General features: G+C 43.9%; 1 protein-coding gene across 2 annotated transcripts; it reads left to right on the top strand.

The window, feature by feature from the left end:
* The first annotated feature begins 143 nt into the window (after nucleotides 1-143).
* Nucleotides 144-23,345, top strand: LOC137291634 (nucleoside diphosphate kinase 6-like). 2 transcript variants are annotated; one of them, XM_067823044.1, is made up of 6 exons: nucleotides 144-357; nucleotides 2,632-2,734; nucleotides 3,767-3,806; nucleotides 4,208-4,291; nucleotides 19,726-19,802; nucleotides 22,441-23,345. In XM_067823044.1, exons 1-6 carry the CDS (start codon nucleotides 277-279, stop codon nucleotides 22,605-22,607), a joined length of 552 nt encoding a protein of 183 aa, XP_067679145.1. In that variant the 5' UTR covers nucleotides 144-276; the 3' UTR covers nucleotides 22,608-23,345. The 2 variants fall into 2 exon arrangements, with proteins under 2 accessions (XP_067679145.1, XP_067679146.1); XM_067823045.1 differs by having other exon boundaries at nucleotides 177-357; nucleotides 2,656-2,734.

Raw genomic sequence — 23,345 nt, 5'->3', positions numbered from 1 at the left:
TACACCCGATTCGCAATAGTTAATGAAAACATTCTACAACTATAATTCAAACTCATAAATGTAAACAATGACAAGTTGAATACGATATCGCGGATTATTCCGCGTGAAACCATGAAAGTAGTCCTTGTAGGGAAAAGGCGAGTAAATCACTTCCGGGTTTCACGCGAGTAAGCAGGAAAGAGGTATTTACGATAGGTGGAGAAGAAGGAAAGGCGATGACAGTATTCTTCTGATGCTGTTTGAGGAACAAAAATAACAACGAGTTGTAAACAACGTATGATGCGGGCCCTGAGAAAACTGGAACTCACACTAGCTATTCTGAAACCCGACGTTGTAGCTCATCCTCACATTCTCAAGGTTGATCTGTTTGTCCCATTTAAATGTAGTGCACAAACAGCTGTCAGCAGTCATTTGAGACGGTTCCCAGCCTTCTCGTTATTTTACGTAACCTAACTCTACAATCCCCAATTTCCTTGGCAAACTTTGCCCTGTGTTTCATATTTTTCTGGACCCCCTTTAAAAGTTTAACCATAGTTTCAAAGTTTCATCATCCTCGTTATTTCATCTTTACTATCTTTGCCCTTAACAGTTCCTAGGGTCAGGGCACACGTTGCATTTAAATGTGCCTGACTTTTCACAAGTGCTTATGTTCTTGAGTATATATACTGCTGACCAATGACTGTTATTGGAGGTGAAAATATAAAGACAGTTGGCCCCAGCCTTTGCTTGGTAGTGTCTAGGTATACTTTAGACCATCATAATTGTTTCAAATCCATAGTTACTTTCTTTTTGTGAAACATACAGTAGAACATGGATATAGCGAACATGGATATAGTGAATAAACGGATATAGCGAACAAATTTAAAAGTCCTGTCAATGGTCCCTTTACAATATCATTAAAATTATACGTGAATAACGAACTCGTGAGTAGTGAATTAACGGTTATAGCGTACTGATTTCCTGACCCCAAGCCCAATTAACGACATGAGTAGCGAACTCACTCATTGTCAGCTCAGTGTCAACTCAGCGACTTAGCGGTATACATCAACCTTGTGGGCGGTGAATCAACATTGTTTAACCTCGTTGGTGGTGAATCAACATTGTTTAACCTCGTTGGCGGTGAATCAACATTGTTTGATAGTCATTAATTAATTAACAAAAGAAACACATCGTGTTTAAAAGCTTGACTGATACACAGATCTTCAGTTCGCTCTCGTCGCTATGGCAGGCAAGCGTAGAGCTATCACCTTTGACACAAAGCTTCAGATAATCCAGGCTGTAGAATCAGGAGTAAGATCGAAGACAAACATCGCTCTCGACTTTGGCATTCCGAAATCAACACTCAGTTCCATTATTAAGAATCGCGACTCGATACTGGCAAAATGTGTCCCTAGTGATTTCGGCCCCGCCCGCAAGAAGTTACGAACTGCAAATCACCAAGATGTGAAAGATGCGCTCTACAAATGGTTTCAAGGAGCGAGAAGTAAAAACATTGGGTACTATGTTAAACGCAGTTAAGTGTTATATTGCTGAAATTGTTGTGATTGTTAAACATGTTCTAGATAATGTATTTGAACAATGAAATCAGAATTTTAATGTCAATGTACAAGAATAAAAATATGTAGCCCATGTATATACGTGTCTCTTCATCTCTATAAGCCAATATGGCGGTCAAACGTGAACAACGAACAACGGATATGGCGAACTAAATCCCTTGGTCCCTTGGAGTTCGTTATATCTGTGTTCTACTGTATGTTCAAACACAATAAACAAGCCATACATGTCTAATTAGAATGCCATTATTCATCATGCTATGGTTTGAGGTAATATTTTTTACCTGTAGTTTCCATTTCTTATTGCTGTTGTTTATGATAATCTTGTTTATTTTTTCAGTACTTCCACACCATATACAATCCTAGTATTTGTCCTTATTCACCAGACTGTGCAGACAATCCATTAAACACGAGATGGTTATTTATATGTGTCTGTGGCAGGTGTATACAGCTTCTAGTCTTTATCCAGTGAAACAACCTGACAGAGAAGATGTGACATTAACTGCATCTTTTCATTATTCTTTCTTAAATTCGTAGTGTAGCTACTGCACCGAGCATCAGTGAGGAATATGAGGCTTAGTGGTGTATGATACTGCGCCTTGCCATGAAGAGTTGTTTCCCCTTGACCAGATTCTATGTGTTGGTTCACAACCAAAATATCATCTGTTTTATAATTCTTTGCATGGCATGCATCCGCTTGTTTGTGGATTCTCACAAAGTAGTGAACATGTATATTACCATTTCTTTAACTTTTGCCCCCTCATATGCATTGATACAAAGGGAGTGGTGGGGAAGCCTTGTGGTTAAGGCATTTGGTTGTCATGCCAGAGGCCTGGGTTTGATTCCCCACTTGGACTCAATGCTTGAAGCCCATTCCAGATGTTCCTCACTGTGATATTGTTTGAATATTGCTTAAATACAGCATAAAACCATACTCACTCACTTTGATGTAAATGACTAACTGTTCAGTAGGATGTAAATTTACCCAAGACAAGATTTTGAAAAACACAGCAATAAAGTTTAGTTTGTGTATTTGAAACATGACTGTGACATGATTACCAGATGTGTTTTGTTGTAGGAAATCCATTCAATAATATTGCAGCAAGAATTTTTCTTTGTGAGATCAAAGAAGCTCATCTTAACACCAACAAGAGCAAAGGAATTTTACAAGGAGCATGATGGCGAGTACATTACTTAAACAAACAAGATTCATTGGTGACCTTTCTAAACACTATATTCCTAGTCAAAAGACAATGTGACACTGACTACTAGGCCTGGCTGTTGGTATACTTTACAGAAGTCCATAATTCCTAACTAAATCTTGATTGTCGACAAATAGTCGTTGAAGTGTCTTTGAGCAAAACTGCCCCCAAAGAAGTCTGAAACAATGAAAATATTTCTCATCATGTGAATGGTGACGTTTGTACATGGGTTGCTGACCAAATTGTGACCTGAACATAATGTAAGCAGCCCATGAATAAAAATCTAACTTGGTGTATAGTGAGAGTAAATTAAAACTTAACTCTGTCACAAACGCTTATGTTTGATATTATCCTGAACACAATTTTCATGTCAATAATCATAAATAATTTTACGTATTAATGATTATCAATCTGTTAGTCAGCCCTTCTCCATACGGTTGTCATTCCCAGGTTTGGCTGATTGGTTGTCATCATGCCCAGTGGCATGGATGTGTACTTCTGTTTTCTGCCTGGCCCAGACTGAATTATTTGCTTGAGACCTGTGAACGTGCGGGTAGAATTGATCTTCAGTAACTCATGCTTGTCGTATGAGACGACTAATGGGACCGAGTGGTCAGGGTCACAGACTTAGTTGACATGTGTCATTGTATCACAATTTCATTGATCAGTGCTCATATTGCTGATCAGTGGATTGCCTGGTACAGACTTGATTATTTACTGAGCAATATAGTCTAAACACTGTTGAATGAAGCATAAAACTAAACTAAACTAAGCTACTTTTGGTACACACGGCTTCTGACTCTTATTCATGATGCACTGCAAAAAGCTGTAGAAATTACTTTCAGTCTTTGCGTTTAGTCTTGAATTTCTTGAATTTTGTGAACTATGAATTGTCCACAAAACAAAGAATTGTCCACAAAACTATGAATTGTCCACCAAACTATGAATATTCATGTTTACATTCATTCATTTACAGGTAAATGTTTCAAGAATTTTGATATTGTGTTTCAGGAAAGTTCTTTCTCAACCGTCTTGTGTCCTTTATGAGCAGGTAATTTTTTAACAAAAATGTCAAAATGCTGTGTTTCCATAACTTTTGCAAAGATACAAGTTCAGAGATAGATTGTTAATGTTTTGGATTATTTGCATGGGTGAAAAGGCTGACTATGTTGGACTGAGCGTTTAATGGGGGATTGGACTTGGTGCCAGTTGGCATCACTTGAATCAGGTCTCTTGACTTGTTGGTTCACATGTGTGATGCATATCAATCCTCCAGTCAATGAACTAGACTAATGAACTAGAATACTGGAATCTGATAAGTTCAGTTGCACCATGGTAGAACCTCAGTTGGCATCATTTGAATCAAGTCTCTTGATTGGTTGGCTATCGGAAAAGTCATACACTTTTTATTAAAAGCTAACTTTTCACATGGACATATCTGTTTACTTGCAGCGGGCCGATATGGACACACATACTAGCCAGAGAAAATGCCATTCCTGAGTGGAGGAGAATCATGGGTCCAACTAAAGTACTGAAGTAAGAGACAGCAGTGTTTTGTTGTTGAGAGCAGTATCAGCAGTGTTCCTGCTAGTTGGTTGGTTGTTGTATAGTACACTATCAGCAGTATTCCTGCACGTTGGTTGGTTGTGTGTTTACAGCACTATCAGCAGTGTTCCTGCTAGTTGGTTGGTTGTTGTATAGTACACTATCAGCAGTATTCCTGCTATATACAGTTGCCTGGTTGTTTGGTAGTAGTATAGGGAATAGGGGTTTTGGCTCACTTTCAAGAAAAGTCTCTACAAAGCCTTATTTAGTAAATAAGACTTTGGTTGGGGCCTTAGCTCTTGCTACTATTACCCCTACTACTTAACGTGTGTTGGAGGTAACACTGTGCCGTACGGTACGATCAATAATTCTTCTCTTACAAACCCCCTACCCGGCCCATCCCTCAAGTAGTACAAGTTAGGTTCGTCGGCTTTCATATCCACTTTATCTATGTTGTAAGTTTTGACTGACCATATAGGATCGGTGGCCCGCTTACGGCTATCACCCTCGTGTTCCCCCGGCTGGTATAGATACCTCACTAGGGCCCTATCTGGTATCTGTTTCTCCTTCCCACGCAATGGAGCGGCCGACTCTGCAACTATTGATTTTAGTTTGATAGCGTCTGCCGGTTTCTTACCGGTGAGACGGGTGACTTCATGGTTGATTGCCGACACCACCTTGGGTAACCTCGTGACCCATTCAGTCGATCGTTTTCCAGGGGTGGCCATCTCCCTAGCATACTGATAGCCGAACAAGCGCTCAGCCAAAGTCCTATTAAATCTCTCAACTATGGCTTGGCTGCGATGGGCTCCGGCCGTGCCACGCCTGACCTTTGTATCGTGTTTGGCTAGCAGTTGTGACACGGCACCCATGAACTCCCGTCCGGGGTCAACTTGCAGCTCTGTTGGCCACGTCAGCGGACTGCGTTTGTATATGCGTTGGAATCCTCTGGCTACCTGGGCCGAATCTTTCGTGGTCAAGGGTTCGGCTTCCTTGTAACGACTGGCTACGTCCACTACGGTTAAGGTATACTTGTACCTCTTGTCGTGGGGTAGGAACAGTAGGTCTGCCTGGTGAACGCTATTAGGTATGTTAATACCGAACCTCCTTCTAGGCACGTAGCGTGGTGCCGGCAAATAGATCTGCCACAGGGCTTGTTTTTCAAACCACGCTTTGGCTTCCTCCGGGGGTACTCGCGCTATTTTAGCTAGCTTATCTACTGCGCTAGCTCCTTTCCAGTACCCACGCGGGCTGTAGTAAATAGCCTCAAATTTTTTCATGTCCATACGCGTATGTGTTTATCCCATCAATAGCTATCCAACGTTTAGTGTCCATAGGCGACAGGGACGTCTTGTTTATAGTCAGTCCGTATATCTTATGTCCATCACTTCTAAGTGTGTTCATTTTATGCCTAAAGGTACGGGTCTTGAACAGGGCTTCCTTGAATCTGGCGTGTTTGATGTGTTGTTTCACCACATACTTCTTAACCCCCTTAGCCTTCCGGATCTCACTATTGTCGGCTTTCAGTATGGAGTACATCTTAGGTCTCAAACCTATGTACTCGGCTATGGGCGTGCCAGCACACTCGTCCTTCATCTTACCTAGGACCTTTTTATTTACCGTACTGTGTATGGCATGGGTCTTAGGGTAGTCGCTGGTGTCGTATAAATCGAGGTGTTTTTTCATGTCCTCGTACACGTCCTCGGTTCGAATCTCCATCAGCAGGGAATCCGTGTCAGTGTACAGCACTTCACACCTGTCACCGTACTGTTTCTTGAGCTCGTTGTAGTAAAAGTCGTACATCAGGTGTTTGGATAAATCGAGGATGCTCATCCCCACGTAAACAGGCCGGTTGAATTTTATGTGGCTTTTCTTCATGTGTAAGGCAACCAGGTTGTCTGTGAATATCTTACTACGGTTGAATGCCGGACTGGCTATCAATCTCCTGAGCTTGTCTTCCTCACTCGACCGAACCAGCTTCACGGTCACGCGTTTCCTCAGGTTCTCCATAGTCTTACCAAACACCGAGTTGTTCATGAGCTTGTAGAGATTTTTCTCAAAATCACTGGTGGCTTTTTTCGTAGGTCTGTGTTCATTCTGATGTAGGGCTCCATCCATGGACTCTGGTCGAACATGAGCACCCTGTGTATTTTAGTCAGCCTCATACCCAACGACAGGTACAGCTGTAGGTTGCGATAGTGAACGATGTACTTGGTCTTATTCATTAAGTTAGGAACGAGTTTTTCAACGTCTGTCACACGCCCACCTAACAAGTTATGTTGGTACTCAGACATCCAGTCTGGGTTAACCCTCATACGTTCGGGGGCCAGGGGGTAGCTGTTGTGTGATGTGTGTAATTCCTTGGTATACTCTAAGGCAACCTCGAGGATATACCCTTTGTTCGAATCTGGTGCAACCCCCATAACATCAACGTGGGGTACCCATTCGAATCCCCCTGTAGGTAGATACTGGCTCATGGCCCAGCCGTACAGGTTGTTTGCGTCGAGGTAGAGAATGTGATTGGTTGGCTTGTTAGGATCGTAACCTTTCACGTATTGATTATTTGCTTTCGCGTATCGTTTGGATGCCATGGAAATCCCACCTCGCAAGCCTTTCTCAATGAATAGGTGCATGTCGTAATCTGTGAGCAATTCCAAATTAACTCCGGTCTTTTTAAGCAAGGCGTCCCACGACAGACCTGGGCTGGTGTAATACCATGCGGGGTCGAGTTTATACTGCTTGAAACACGTCCGCCTAAACGTCTCAAACACGTCGGCTAACAGCAGTACATCTGTCCTCAAGTACAGGTCGTGATAATCACCCAGGTTCTTACAACCCAGTTTATTCCATACGTTAGTCGCGTGCGAGTAATCATCTCGTGAGACGGACGCCTCATTCAGCTTACTATAAAAGCAGTCAATAGGGGGTAGTCTGGTCTCGGTGAACTTGGCCCAACTATCCATGTACTCATAGGGGTACACACCCTTCCTCATAAGCAGGGGTCTAGTCTCGGCATCTGTGTATCGATCGGTGATAGGGAAGGTATTGTTGGCCTTGACCAGACTGTCGAGTGACGACAGGAGGAACTGAAACGAGTCAATGAACCTAAGTCCATTTAAGCTGAAGGAGATGTATCTCTCCATGTTGTTGGGGATGCACGTTATATTACCATCGATTTTCGCGATGGCCTGCATGATCAAGTGTGAGTCGTACCCTCTCAAGTTGTGAAAGACAACGGGGATGTTTATTGTCTTAGGGTTGATTTTAAGCTTGAGGTTGCACGCGCTGTGAGCGGCGCCTCTATACTTACCAGTTATGTGGCAGTGATCTCTCACCGAATCACCGTTAAGTGGTGAGTCACACACGTGACAGTTAGTGCTACTAGCGTGAGCTAGCCTGTCGACTCGGGTCATACGCATGGGAGCGATTCTATACAATGCATTCCTAATAATTTTTTCTTCCTCCTGCAAACACTTTAGAAACCTTTCAGCCGCGTCAGGGCCCCTATACACTACCGGAGCTTTCGTTTCCCCGTCACAACGGACGACAATGTATCCAAACGAACAGGCTTTATGCTCTTGTGTTTTGTGGGTAAAGGTGCCGGTGGCACCACTGGGGGAATCCCCACCCACAACTAAGGCTTCGAAGTCGGCGTATATGATATAAGGCACAGACATTTGGTTCTTGTGGTTACAGAATTTTAGGATATTATCACCTTCCTTAGGCATGTCGACTCGTATGGCCGTCTGCCCCACACCTTGACAATCATCCCGGTGGGATTCTAATAAATCAGCTCGGGTGAAGCCATGTAGACATCGTTCACAGAAGTGGGTCTTTCCTTTGTATGCTGATTGGTCATACAACAGCCTGCTAAAGTGTTTTATCCATGTGTAGTGATACTTGTCACCTCGCTGGATCATGAATATATTGATAACTTGGCGATCCTTCACCGGGCTGACCCTGTGTACTATTGTTGTGTTACCTTCGTGCCCAAAGACATTTATAGCCAGATTATTCTGTTTTTCTACTTTAGTGATCTGGGATATGGGGGTGGGTTCATCTATACCATCCCAATTGAGCCCATCATCTTGGGGATAGCTAGAAAGCCTATCTGAATTAGCGCCAGCTGGAAATAAGGCTGACCTGATAGCTAACCTCAGGCAATCGTTTCCTCTATTCTTAACGTTTACTATGGCATGTTTGTTCCTATAGTAGGGGGGCAAGGCTAGGTATGATCCGCCTCTGAACGGCACGTAGTTAGCTATGTCTAGATAGACATTATCGATTTTATCTACAGCCCACCCGGACCCCAAGTGTGTGTAGCGTTCTAGGTATTCTCGTATCTGCTGAAAACTGGTATCGATTGATGCGTCAATGGTCTCTGTATGTGTGACGACCTCTTGTTTACCTCGGAAGTAAGACTGAACATACTCAGTGGCCCCTGTGGGGCCCCCAACCTGCTTATCGAGCGACATTTTCACTGTGATCTGAAACTTGATACTTCCTAGGTTATTTAGTTCCTGGTTGACCTTATCAGCTATCAGAGGCTTGATATCTGTAATGTCTATGTTTCTATCAACGTGCATGCGCCAACCTCTCAAATAGTTGCCTACAGCGCGCTCAGTGCGCACGAACTGTAGGTCAATAGCTCTATTCTGTCGTAATAATTCTACAAGCTGTGGTTTTCTCATACGGGAATACCCGCCTAAACCCAAATCGTGTGCCTCGGCTTTCAGTTGTTTTACAGTGGGACGTGCTACGGGGGCATGTGATAACAATGCGGTTAACCCGGCTCTCCCCAGGTTTGAATAACCCGTGTATCCAAGCTGTTTTGCTTGAGCTTTTAATTGTGTTACCGTAGGAGGGGCTTCTAAACCTAGTAATCTCAACAATGCTGGCTTCCGCATTCGAGAATACCCGATCACACCTCTCTGTTTTGCGACCCGCTTGAGCTCGCGCACAGTAGTCATAGTGTTTACACCTAAGAGAACCAATGTCTAATTGGTTCACAGTAAAGGGAGGTAACCCTTAAGTGGCTGTTTTCACGCACTGGAGTCTATCTTGAGCAGTCGCCTACGTTCTTTTATGTAGCCTTTTTTATTCTCGTAGATGAGTTGATGTCTGACTACGTTCGCTCCGTGAGCTTTACATAGACAGTAGTGTCCTTTAACCCCGATACCACACACAGAACACGTGTAGTTAGGACTTCCCATATGGAAACAACAGAACCCCTGATTCCTGCATTTCCTACCACAGGCCTCGGTCTTCCCCATAAGTATGTATTCGCATCGGTATGGAGCGGGTCTCATGTTTACTTATATGGGTATTTTAATTTAATTGCTTTGCAACCAACGCAGTAGCTGCTATACCCAACACTATGAAGCCCAGTTCACGATTCATTTGACCCTTGGATGGTGTGTAGTACTGAGCGAGTGTGGGTTTATTGAGCGGTTCCAATTGTTTACCAGTTAGTAGGTAGTATTCTTTCATTGCTTCATCGACATCGTTGAATGTTTGAACGGCATGGTTTTCACGCTGGAGTTGTTCGTTAATAAAATCGATCCTCTGGAGACGTTTTTTAGCGTACTCGGCCTGTGCTCTTTGTAATTTCTCAGTAGCGAGATCGTGCCGCTTCCTTTCTTCCTGTATTTCAGCCGCGTGGTCATCTCGTAGTTTCGAGAAGAGGAAATTACTCCCGGAAAATGCCAGGGCATTCACTAACGCCCCACCGACCATCATAGCTATCGTGGCCATCCTATATTTATTTCATTATATTATCAGGTATTATTCCTTGTTTTACTAGGATGTCTTTTGTGGCCATCGCCATACCAAGGTTCATTATAAGCATACCCATATCCTGCAGGTTGAAATCTAGCTTGATAGTTGGTTGTTTAAGCACCATTTTAGTCAACCGAGCGTACCCTACGGCTAGACTGGCGACCACTGTGGCGTGGTATGCGTCGTTGACGAACGTTTTCCCCTCAGACATTATGTATATGATATAAAATATTAAAATTATAACATGATATGCGGGTCTACCGTGGGGGTGGGGGGCTCACTGTTGGGTGGTGGCTCACTGTGGGAGGGTACCCCCACGTATAACCACGAGATAGCCAAGGCAGCAGTTACGCCTACAACCAACAACAGTCGGGGGTTGGCCACTTTATGTTGGTTACACCACCGTTTTTTACCGGCAGCTACTCTCTTAGGATTCTTCTGCCTGGTTACTGTTGGGGGTACCCCCACTGAAGGGGTCTCTACCGTCACCTCGGGACTCACTGTTGGGGGTGGGGTCTCCTCCATCACTGTTTCCACTGGGGTTTCCTGTGCAGCATCCATCTATACTATTATTATTATTCTTTCTCTCAAATTGACAATGTTTTGCCGTGATAATCACCGCCGTCACTGGAGCCAACAACATACCATATTTGTGGTACAGCCCGCAGCTGATAGAACTCACGGCGTGTTCGATAAAAGGGTCTTTATCTAGGTCTTCCCACAGGTAAAGTCGGCGCTCTGGTGGAATGGGAAGGAAGTATGACACAATACCGGTGTATATCTGGGTCATAGCCGATCCTATTGTCTTTGTCATTTCTGCTCCGAGCCGGGACTCGTATCTAGCGTACAGCTTATCGATTTCTTCGGCTGACATTTTGTGAATTTTATCCGGAGTGTAGTCTCCAAAGTAATGTTTGGCTTTGCCACCAACAGCCAACGCCACCAGTTTCTCTCGCTTGGGGGAATCCCCCACACCCCCAGTGGGGCCTGCCGGCGGCGTGGGGGAGACCCCCAACTGTTCGAGCAATTCCTCACACTCCATCTTATAATATAACAAGTAAGATTTAGTTTTAACTATATAATACCCGATGCAGACAAAACACAGAGAAATGAAGGTTAAGTTGCACACGACAAATACTTCAAATATCATAGCTATATGCTTAGCTTTGCTTAGCTTTGCTTAGCTTTAGCTTAGCTTTGCTTAGCTTTGCTTAGCATACTATATATGCTACTGGTTGGTCGGTCTTGAGCACGAGCTTAGCGTGTTTAGTTTCAGCGAGCTGTTTCTTCACCCGTTCCCGTTCTAATTTGCTCATCACATCGTTCTCTCTCAAACACTCCTCAAACGAATCCCTGTCCTTGCAGTGAAATAAGGCCACCCATCGCGTCTGCTCCCTGAGGTCTTTCAACACCGAGTTGAACTTCTGCGTTAGCACCCAGACGCTGTGATTTGCATGCCGGCCGGAGAAGGCCAGGTACGATAGCATGTCTCTCTTTTTTGTTATCTCGCGATTAGCGCTGCAGTCGTTTCTCCTTAAAATTTCGCGTGAAGAGCTTTCAACCAGTCCTGCAGGCGTGTTCCAGGGTCGATTTTGTGTACGTCCGGGTCCGTCATCACCCAAGGTCGCGCGTACGTTTTATTCATGCTCAGAGTAGGGCACATGATAACGATGTTATCGAACACATCCTTGTAGTAACCCTCCAACATATCCAAGACGAAAACGGTCTTCCCACAGCCAGTCTTCCCGCACACTATGGCGCAGTGTGGGTCAGTAGGCAGTTGGGGGTACCCCCGGGGGGTGTGGGGCAGTGGGGACTGTTTATTGTTGGGGGGTGTGGGGGGGTACCCCCCATCAGTAGATGGCTTGCACGAATCTCCCATTGTCTATATTAAGTTGCGCGTCCATAATAACGTACAGATATAATTTCAGCTTACCAGCGGGTTGAGCCTTCTTAGTAATCTGGATGGTTATCCCTTCGCTGCCGTTATCTATACGGCGCCCGCTACCGTGCAGTTTATCATCATCCGTGGATCGCATGTCCAACCATAGGGCGTACTTGGTGGTCAGGTATTCACCGATCTGCACGGAGCCGAGGTCCAGGTCCTTTGTTATATAATCCCCCACTGGTAGCTTTTTTATCTCATCCCACTGCTGGTGTGGTCTCATACCATGACTGAACAGCTGGTTGGGCACGCCCTCGATGGTCACTTCCACCTTTTCAATCTCGGGGTTGAAAAACTTCGTAATCGACACGCGTAATCCTGGCTCGTAATCCTCCACGGGGACGACCAGGATACCTTTGATCGCGCCGGCACGTTCAGGTTGATATTCCACACAGTGTCGCTCTTATCTCGCACGACTGATCTATGCCTCAGTACGCGATCGTACAGGATAGCCATCTTCCCAGAGTACTGGCTTCGAACCTGCCTGGCCAGCTCCGGGCTAGTGACCATGTCGAACTCCAGAGAGATGTTGTCTATGGCATAACTGGCCTCATCACCGTTCGGCGTACGCACTACTTTGCTATAGTCGTTAAACGTGAGCTCGTATTCGAGCCTATCACCCAGCGCGGCCTGGTAAAACGGCGCGTGTCCCGTGAGCAACTCGAAGTCGAGCGGCACACAGAATCGATTCCCGTATGCTCGAGCGATGGCCTTTTCACCGTCCGATAGCTTGTCTAGCTGGTCTGGCGTGAAGGCATACCCTATGCGCGACCGGGTTGATTTGCTGATACCCTGGTACACATCATTGACTCGTTCTCCCTCGCTTTTCCAGAGATCCCCGTAGCAGTGAAACACGTCGCTGTCGTCGATACTCAGCACCTCGTTACCGCTGATCTTGACGGTCGTTTTCTTGATGATAGCTCGACCCACGTTCCGCACTAGCTCGCGTTTGTCGTTGTCGGAGGTCAACGTGATATTGAACGCCAGTCGAACAGTGCCTGGTACAATGAGGTCATTCTCACCAAGGTTTGGAAATCTAACCAGCAGAGTTTGATTCTGGTCTATCTTGCTGGGATTGTTGGTGATGGTCACCGACTGACGCACGGCTCTGACGCCTAATGGCTCTCTCAATCTTCTGAAAGGATCTAATTTTCTGCCGTACATTGTTATATATAAATAAAATATATTTAAATACTAATGGATGAAGACATAGATATGACGGAGATGCCGGGCGCTAGTGCCCAGGCATCTGATGAGCAGGAGACCTCATTTACTAGTTCACCATTGAACCAAGAACTTTTGGAAACAACGGTAAATGATTATTACGAAAGTTTAAGAAGTGATAAATACTACGTTGAACCACAGGGCCGATACCTTGATAATTTTTTTATTGATACAAAGGGTGTTCTATGCCTTAAGTCTAAACCAGAGGTTGACCTCGTTAACAAGCGCAATAAAAAACCACTGGCCTTGTCAACTCTAGCCAGACGCCATGGTGTCGAATTTATCCGTGAACATCTAAACATGCATGATTACGTTGGTGCAATACCTAAGGCCGTTGTTGAAGATCTACAAGCTACCAGATCCCACCTCACCACTAGAGATGAAATGACACCACAGCGTGCTACAGAAGCCTCGGACAGCATAGAAAAACTGTTGAGCACCTACTGGGACAAACCGTTACCGGGGTTTGACTTTCCGGTAAGGGAACTGCGCGGCTTAGACGAAGCCGTGAAACGCGTGCGTGGAGAACTCGTGAACAACATGGGGAAACTGAACGAAATCGACGAGCACATCGCTAGGGAAAAAACCAAACTCAACGAAACTGAAAACGATGATATGAAGCGTCGTATCAATGAACGACTACGCGATTTAGAAGACGAGAGACGTACACGATTGGAATCCGCTTCCTCGAATCGTGAACAGCTTCGATCCCAGATCAGTCGTATTCGGGAAACAATCGATAGAATACTGAACGAGGATACAACTTTAGCCAACAGGATTCGGATATTGTTCCGGGAGCAAGGGATCACCATCGCCAGCATTCTGACTGCATTGGGTTTCATCATATCAACCCTGGTGGTGTCACTGGTGGGGGGAACCCCCACACCCCCCACACCTGGCGGCGGGGGAACTCCCACAGGTGGTGGTATTAAAGACTGGATAAAAAAACTCGGGGAAGGCCTAGCTAAACTGGCTGGTAAAGCCGCCGAAGCCCTTCCCGGCATCCTGGGTAGCATTGTCTCGTGGTTGTTGGGCGCTCTGGCTAAAACTGCCATGTGGCTCAGTCAAAACATGTGGGCAGCCATCGTCGCCGTGGCGGGTCTGGTGTACGTAGCGGCTAAGAAATCTTTAACCAAATAAGTCCCAAAGCTACCCCACCAACCACCAGGGCTGTTTTATTATCAATATGCTGCTGATAGGAGGCCTGAATATGGGGGGCCACCTCCTGTGGTGTTGGTTGAACTTTAGGCTCCGGGGGCGGCGCAACTATACCCGTTTCACGTGGTGGGATGTGTGGTATATAGGGGGCGTTAATATCGGGGTTGATACCCAACTTTTGACCCGCCGTGGCTATGACTATTTTGTTGTTATAACCCACCACTTTTTTTACTCTCAGTTGCATATCACTCGGAGCCATGTACAGCCCCACGCCAAACACGTAATTGACTTTCGATCTGGCGTATTCTAACACGTTTTGGTAACGGTCGATGGCCCGCGGGATATCAACTGGAGCATTGATAGCATCATCAACGTTGGCAACGAACTGTGTCTGAGCGTCGTAAGCAGTTCCCTTACCTAGGATGTTGGAACGCGTCATCGACTGCGCACCCAACAGCGCCCACACGTACGTTCGAATCGAGTCGTTCAAGCGTATTGTACCAGCACGAGTGAATTCTTTCGATGTTTTTGAGATCATTTTAGTCCAGGCTGTGGCTGCATCAGGATTGATTTGCTTTATACAGCTGGCATGGACCTTTTCATTCGTTGTGGGGCCTGTAAATGTATGTTTGCTTGGGTTGTATGAACCATCTTTAGAACCGGCCCTATATGTTCCGGACCTGTAGAAGTACACGAGAACTATACCGAGACCATGGTTCACACCAGGAAGGCGAAAGTCTTTATTCGTTGGAATCTCAAACTCCCCACAAATACGTTCATAAGCGCGTCTATCATAGCCGTTATTCGTCATACTCCACCCTATATCTTGGGGAAGAGGAGCCTTTATTTCCTTCAATATTCGTCTCGTTTGATAATAAATATGAAACAAAATAACCGCCTTACTCAGTTCGTCTATACCGTAGTCTGGTGTCACACCCGACCCTGTCGTCGCACACCAGACAGCAAAGTTGAGTTGGTTCTGCCAAAACTGCATTGGGTTTTGATTCCAGTTTACCACCGCCTGCGCGTTATTAACGGACACGATATAGTTTTCAAAGATATCAATAAAGGTTGTTTTAAACCCCGTACCATCTGCATTCACCACGATTTTCAAGTTTGCTAAATCCATATTATAATATATAATTCATATATTATAATATGTACATAACACTTCCAGGAATAACGAGCGGTGAGGCCGTTCAGCTGACGCACGCGATCGATAACACGTCAGGTCAACTCGAAGTCGCACTCTGCGATATCACCTACCTACCGCAATGGACTAACATCAACGCCAGCAACAATAAGCTGTTCGTCAGTGGAACTCGCAGTCAGATAACTGACGGCTACTACAGCGTGTGCTCCCTAAACGACGAGGTCTTCAAACCCCTGGGAGCCGAACTCAAGATGAACGACTCAAACGGCACAGTGGTGTTAATCAACAACGGAAGAACCTCCTTGAGGCTCGGCCGACCATTAGCGAGGATACTCGGTATGTCTCCTGACGAGATAAAACCAACAACAACCGTCACAGGCACGAAGTTACCCGACCTAGTACCGTACCGAGAGCTGTACATTCATCTCGGTCAGGTGAGCACAACGTACAACATTCAAGGAGGTCACCCTTCCACTATACTGAGAGCAGTGCCGGTGAAAACTGAGAAATACAACGACGGTAGAACCGAGTCGTTTTCACCACGGCAGTATAAGAGATTAACCCAGGGCAACATATCTGAGCTGATAATATCGGTGTTAGATATAAATCATAATCCTGTAAATATAGGATACCTCAGCTTAACGCTTCATGTAAAATGACCAGCGCACAAGGGCCCGGAGTGAAAAAATGCGTCAATATCGGGCTCTCCGACCTCGGAGACACGCGCGGTTTCGACGCTCCCGGAGTAGATGGTAAATCGTACGCCTTGCAACTGAAAAACAACATTTACAAACGCGTTGAAATCCCCTCCGGTGGAACCCTAAGTGATATAGTAGATACCACAAGAGCAACAGTCAACACTAAGTACGCCCTTGTCAACACCGGTAATAACTGGATAATATACCCATCGTTCGGGGGTAAACTGTTCGACTTAGACGATGTTGAGAGCACTACCGTCGCCCGAAACAAGCCATATATGCTCGTCTTCACCGAAGATGACAAGTGGGTGTTGTTACCCGATAACGACTGGTTTCTCAATATTAGACTCGTCTCCCCTTACGTGTTTACTGATAACAAAGACAACCACCTAAACAAAGTCGTGAACAATGGAACCCTGCTCGTGGCTTACGTCCCAACTCAGAGACGTAGCGTAGTCGTCAGCCCAGTCAACACTATGGCAGCCCACATGCTATCGAGTAAACTGACCATACAAAACGTGACATTGCAGTTGGTGTCTGAATTCGAAGGCGTGGTTAAGATACTAGAGAGTCTACCGGCAAACTCAACACTGATCATCAAAGTCTACCTAGGGGAACCATCGGGGAATGATGTCGAGATCGTGAAGGGGATCAAACTCGGGTGGGTGAAACGACACCAGTATCAAGTTTGCAACGTTTACGTGCGGGTGGGTGTTGGAGCCGACACCAGTATGGAGGGGGTCAACGTGATCGTGGAAAACAAGATATCACTAACCAAGATCTTCCTGCCTGACAACATACACTTCATGGGTATGAAGTTAACTCCTGAATTATTATCAAAAAAACAGTTGGAAATTATATCGTAATAGTATAATAATGACCAGTCATCGTCCCAACACTACGCTTAACGACCTAGGAGATACGGAGGGATTCGATCAGCCTGGTGAGGAAGATGAATTATACATCCTGCACTTCAAAGACAACGTGTACAGACGGGTGCCGTTACCAGATTTAAAAGAGCCCAAATGGCTGATCAACTTAACATTCACCTCACCTTATATCACATTAAATAATGGGGTTGTCTCTAAGATTAAGAACAACGGTATCTGGGCCGGGGATTTCATTCCGGAGAATACATTAGTACACATAGCATCTACTGGTTACGAAAAAAAGGGGTTAAGTGCTTATCCAAACAATAAATTAACCTTTAGCAGTAATCTTGATAGAATATCCTCCCCTTTCACCCTCATCATAGAAGTCTTCTTTACGTCTTTATTCCATGGAACCTCCCCAATAGTACACCAAATTTTACCCGGGGTGTCAATACGCTGGTCTTACATAGACCAATATTGTCGTATTGTTATACAACGGGATACCACGGGTCCTATAAACCACTTAATAAGCCTCCGTGGGGTTTCTATTACAACAGGAAATTCTATTAGCCTCTCACCTATTGCCCTGACTAGTAGTCTAGAACTTGTAGACTTCAAATTCATTGATAGATTTTTAACTGAAACCCAATTAAAATATCTTTCAAAATATACATTATAGGATGGGTCTGTACCCAGTCGTAGAGGAAGTAGCGAAGACGCTGGAAACCGTAGATGGGTTCCGCTTGAGGCAGTTATGTGATGTGAAACGTCAACGAGAACAAGACCGTGACACGCGGAAAGCACTATGTAAAAAGTATAATAGAGCTTTCAATATCGTGGACGGGGCTGACACTACCCTTATGGCAACCAGCATGGGACTAGGGGCGGCAGGTGTTGGGTTGTTAGCTACCATCGTGGCCGCACCTATAGTGCTAGGTATTGAAATAACAGCTGGGGTGGCAGGGTTGGCAGGGTTGGCGCTTAAGTTAGTATCAGACTGCATCGTAAGGCATTGAAACACGACGAGATCAGGGTTCTGGCCGAAGCAAAGCTCAACACAGTGAGTGAGCGTATTTCCACAGCACTCTCTGATAGTAAGATCTCAGAAGAGGAGTTTCGTTCAATCCTCTCTGAACTCACAAAATATAACGGAATGAAACAAGATATTCGGTCCAAGTCTCGTAAGTCTGCTATCAGCGAAGACGAGAAAAAAAAGTACATAGAACAGGGGATACAAAAAGCCCAACAAGCCTTTATTATGAACACCAAAGAGATCATAGGCGGTTCACGTTAAACTGTTTCATCGATATAAACGTGACATAGGCCGCCAACTTTTTTGTAGTAGGGGTAATAGTAGCGGCCCAACCAAAGCCTTAGTTGTAGAGACTTTTTTTTTAAAAAGTGGGATCCAGATAGGGCCCTAGTGAGGTATCTATACCAGCCGGGGGAACACGAGGGTGATAGCCGTAAGCGGGCCACCGATCCTATATGGTCAGTCAAAACTTACAACATAGATAAAGTGGATATGAAAGCCGACGAACCTAACTTGTACTACTTGAGGGATGGGCCGGGTAGGGGGTTTGTAAGAGAAGAATTATTGATCGTACCGTACGGCACAGTGTTACCTCCAACACACGTTAAGTAGTAGGGGTAATAGTAGCAAGAGCTAAGGCCCCAACCAAAGTCTTATTTACTAAATAAGGCTTTGTAGAGACTTTTCTTGAAAGTGAGCCAAAACCCCTATTCCCTATACTACTTTGGTAGTTGTTTAGAGCACTACCAGCAGTGTTCCTGCTAGTTGGTTGGTTGTTGTATAGTACACTATCAGCAGTATTCCTGCTATATACAGTTGCCTGGTTGTTTGGTAGTTGTTTAGAGCACTACCAGCAGTATTCCTGCTAGTTGATTGGTTGTTGTTTAGTACACTATTAGCAGTATTCCTGCACATTTGTTGATTGTGTGTTTAGAGCAGTATCAGCAGTGTTCCTGCTAGCTGGTTGGTTGTTGTTTAGAGCACTATCAGCAGAGTTTCTGCTATATACAATGGCTTGGTTGTTTGGTAGCTGTTAAGAGCAGTATCAACAGTATTCCTGCCATATACAGAGGTCTGGAAGGAACAGTCTGGAGCAGACACTTGAATGATTGATATCCTGAGATTCTGATTGTGGTAGTGTCATTGCTTGGATTTATCTACTTGGCTCTGATATTCTCAAGTCTGCAGTAAATCTAGGTAAAGATTCCCAGTTTAAATGAAAATTCACCTCACAATTCATCAAAATAATGACATTAAAGAAAACCTCCCCACTATAAACAATATCGAGATATTTTTCCTAATTTGCTAGGGCACTCAATGAAATCGTAGATATATCTCTGCTTCTAATATGAACACTGGTTAAAAGGTACCACAAAGACAGTATCCATGCCAGGATTGTCTGTATCTTGAATCATGACATTAAGTCGATGGTGCTACATCTTTTGCCACTCCCCCTATAAAAAAAGCCTCAAACAAACAAAAACAGAAAGAAAAGAAAACAAATGAAAACATTTACACAAGATGCAACCACAGAAATGTAACATTTGTTTTTGTATTGTATCAGGACAATCCACGAGGCTCCTGAAACAATCCGTGGTCGGTTTGGATTGACAGATACTCGGAACTGCACACATGGATCTGGTGAGAATATAAGCATGAAGTGTTAGATCTAGATCACGTTGATGAATGACAGGTGTGGAACAGGTGTGAGCATCGTGACTTCATAATGGTGAGAAAACAGCACAGATGGCAAGTCATACAGTTGTGAATGTCGTCACTGGGTGCCACGGGAGTGAAGACCTAAGTATGCCACAATGGAACTGACTTTCTGTGAACTTCAGCAGTACAAGATGTTGATTAAACAAATGATTGATCAGCACTGACTAGTGCAGTGTGTTGGGGCAGTGGTTTAAGCATTAGTTCATCATACTGAAGACCCCAGTTCTATTCACCACATGAGTACAAAGTGTGAAACCTGTTTCTTATGTCCCCTACCACAGGCTTGGAAATAACCCATTGCCCGACATCCCAGTCTAGTGCTTTTCTGTCGGGCAAGCAAATTTGTATATCACGCTGTATCAGTGTCCAGTTGACTTTCCATTGTTAATTATGTTGTTTATTTAAATGATCAGCTGGTATAGTGGAAAAATTATCAGGGCAAGTGATTTTACTAGTGCCACTGTACCGGGGTACTTTAGCAATTGAAGAATTATTTGCCCCACCATGATATTGCTAAAAGTGGCATAAATCCAAACTCAGTCTTCTTTGATTGGCATTCCCTCATTCTTGTTACACAAAGTCCATACTGTCAGTGAAATGGTAGCACAAGAGGGACATTCAATAATGGGAATTCTGAGAAATGTATAGGCACATACAGCCTTAAAGGAAGTGTATACAGGCAGTATAACAGCAGTGAGATATCTAAGGAGTTGTTCTGTTATTTCAGTTTGGTAATAACTGATACATATTTATTGAAGTTGGAGTAAAATCTACAAAGCTTTGGACAGTGTGCTTATGGATTTTTTGTGACTGACATTCAGTCATTCTATCAAATACTCCTTGAGTCACACTAAACCTGATGCATGGTGTAAATACACAGTAATATTTTCAGCTATCTATCAGCTGTGAAAAACTAATGGTTAGTTAATACTGAACTGTGTACAGTGTGGTTTTTATGCCTACACCTGTTCCATTTATGGTTAGTGTTTAGAGAGGAATCACATGTGTTTTGGTACATACTGCCATGTATATTCAAAGTAGATGACAAGTAAAAATATGTTAGAAAGCAGAAGTTATTGTGACACCAGAGACCATATGCTTTAGCACCTAATTAATGCAGTGTTGAAAATATTATTGATATACATGTGGATAAATATATAATTCAAAATTTTACATTTGCAATGAAAATACATGAAAGAGATGCCTAAAGTGAACACAAGTTTTTGCTAGCTTCCAGATATGCAAGCCATCCCTTTATCATGTGGTCTCTGGCGACACACAAGGTTAATCTTTTACTGCTGCAATGAAATGTTATTAGTGGAAAGAAAATGTGCTTTGATTGGTAATGATCCACAGTCCCTAACAACATCACACAAGACATCAGCAAATGAGCCTGGAGGGAATTTGGAAGCGAGTTCACATGGTAGCGACTGTGTCCACCTTGTGCCTTGATACATGCCTGTCAGGATGTTGGGGTAGTCTAATGCTTACAGCATCTGCTTATCACGCGAAAGACCCTGGTTCCTTTCTCCACACTGGCACAATGGTGTGAAGCCCATTTCTGGTATCCCCTGCCATCATATTCCTGGAATGTTGCTGACCGCAGGATAAAAAACAACTCACTGAAAAGATCCATGTGCAAAGTCTTGTCTTTCTACATCATTGCATTCAAGGATTTCAGTTTCTGAAATTTAAATGCTGTACACAATCACCCTTATCTTTACAATCCTCAGCCAAGATTTTCAAAGCTCTCTTAGCACTATGACAGTTGTAAGACAGTGTTATCTTAGGGCACTTATGACTATCTAAGTGCTATGATAGTCCTAAGTCAGTGTTATCGTAGGGCACTTATGACTATCATAGCACTAAGATAGTCGTAAGTCAATGTTAACGTAGGGCACTTATGACTATCTTAGCACTAAGGGAGCTTTGAAATTCTAGGCCGTGGTATTTATGTTGAACCTATTCGCCAAGTGTGTCCAACTTTGTGTTGTGAATTGAAGACCTGTTTTTGAAAACATTAGTAGTTTGGGATTTGATGTTAGTTTGACAGTGGTGCCTGAGGTAATGTTTGTTGATGGTGGTTGTAGGTCATTAAAGATTCTCTACTGGATAACAAAAAGCTCTGTATTAATTGTTTGATAGTTTTCCAGTATATAGGCTGGTTAAGGTAGCCTAGTGGGTAACCTAGCGTTCGCTTGTCATGCCCAAAAGCTGCTTTCGATTCCCCACATGGGTACTGTGTGAGAATCCCTCGCCATGATATTGACTGAATTTTGCTAAAACTAAACTCACTCTCACTTGCTTATCCAGTATGTGTGTGAAACTGCATATGATTATGCTAAACTGCTTCTATTCTGTTTAATTATATAATATCTTGTAATATTCAGATATCTGTGTATGTTAGATATAATGATTAACTAAGAATCGTCCATTTTGGCAGGCAACTGAGAAGACACATTGTATATAATGAAGCAGCTGTAAAATCCTCAACCCTGTGCTATGAGAGAAGACACTTCAGCCTTGACCTTTTGTTTTAACTGTGGCTCTTGTACTTCAGATTCCCCTGAAACTGCCGCTCGTGAAATCCAGTTCTTCTTCCCAGAGTTCTCCATTGACAAGTGGCATGACACTGAAGAAACTCATTTCTGCAATGGACATGTTGGCTTTGATGAGGACTTGTGTCAACATGTCTCCTTTCAAGATGTATCTGATGCCATCAGTTGATAACATGTTAGTCTTTTGACTCATTTTTATACCAGTTACCATGGCAGTGTGATAAAGTGATAAAGAAATGTTTGTGTGAGAATGTGGGTTAGGATATTTTTTTAAGGTTATATGAAGAAATAAATTAATCAAACTGTGAAACAACAAGTGTCGCATGTGAAAGAAAGCCAGGTGTGTTTGATTGTGTCTGATTGTGTTTCATAGTATCTCATTCAAATAAAACACTACTCTGTCATTAACTGCCCGACGAAGCAAATGCATTATCCATTTTAGCTATAAGTTTTAGTAACCTATGTTGTAATTGGTATCTGACCTAGACAGGCTAGCGGTTAAAGATTTCCATTGTGACCCAAAGACCTTGTCCAAATGCCAACATAAGTACAATATGTGAAGCCCATTTTTAATGTCTCACTCCATATAATTGCTGGAGGATATTGAATTTTGCTTGAGTATATTGGGCATTGCTGGAGTGAACTGGGCATTGCTGGAGAATACTGGACATTTCTGGAGTATACTGGACTTAGTTGGAGTATACTGGACTTAGTTGGAGTATACTTGACATTGCTGCCCTCTGTTGGGTATTGCTGGAGTATACTGGACATTTCTGGAGTATGCTGGGCTCTGCTGCCGTTTTTTGGCACTGCTGGAGTATAGAGGGCATTGAGGGGGTATACTGAATGTTGCTGGAGTATACTGGGCATTGCTGAAAATGGCATGTAGTAAACAAAGGGCCACTCA

The sequence above is a fragment of the Haliotis asinina genome, chromosome 7 (genome assembly GCF_037392515.1).
Source record: "Haliotis asinina isolate JCU_RB_2024 chromosome 7, JCU_Hal_asi_v2, whole genome shotgun sequence".
Lineage (NCBI taxonomy): Eukaryota > Metazoa > Mollusca > Gastropoda > Lepetellida > Haliotidae > Haliotis > Haliotis asinina.
This window is presented reverse-complemented; position numbering and strand designations above follow the sequence as displayed.

Coding starts and splice junctions, on each gene's coding strand:
- LOC137291634 (XM_067823044.1), top strand. CDS start 277: ATGATGCGGGCCCTGAGAAAACTGGAACTCACACTAGCTATTCTGAAA. Junction 2,735..3,766: donor ATTTTACAAGGAGCATGATG/GCGAGTACATTA, acceptor ATTGTGTTTCAG/GAAAGTTCTTTCTCAACCGT. Junction 3,807..4,207: donor CTTGTGTCCTTTATGAGCAG/GTAATTTTTTAA, acceptor GTTTACTTGCAG/CGGGCCGATATGGACACACA.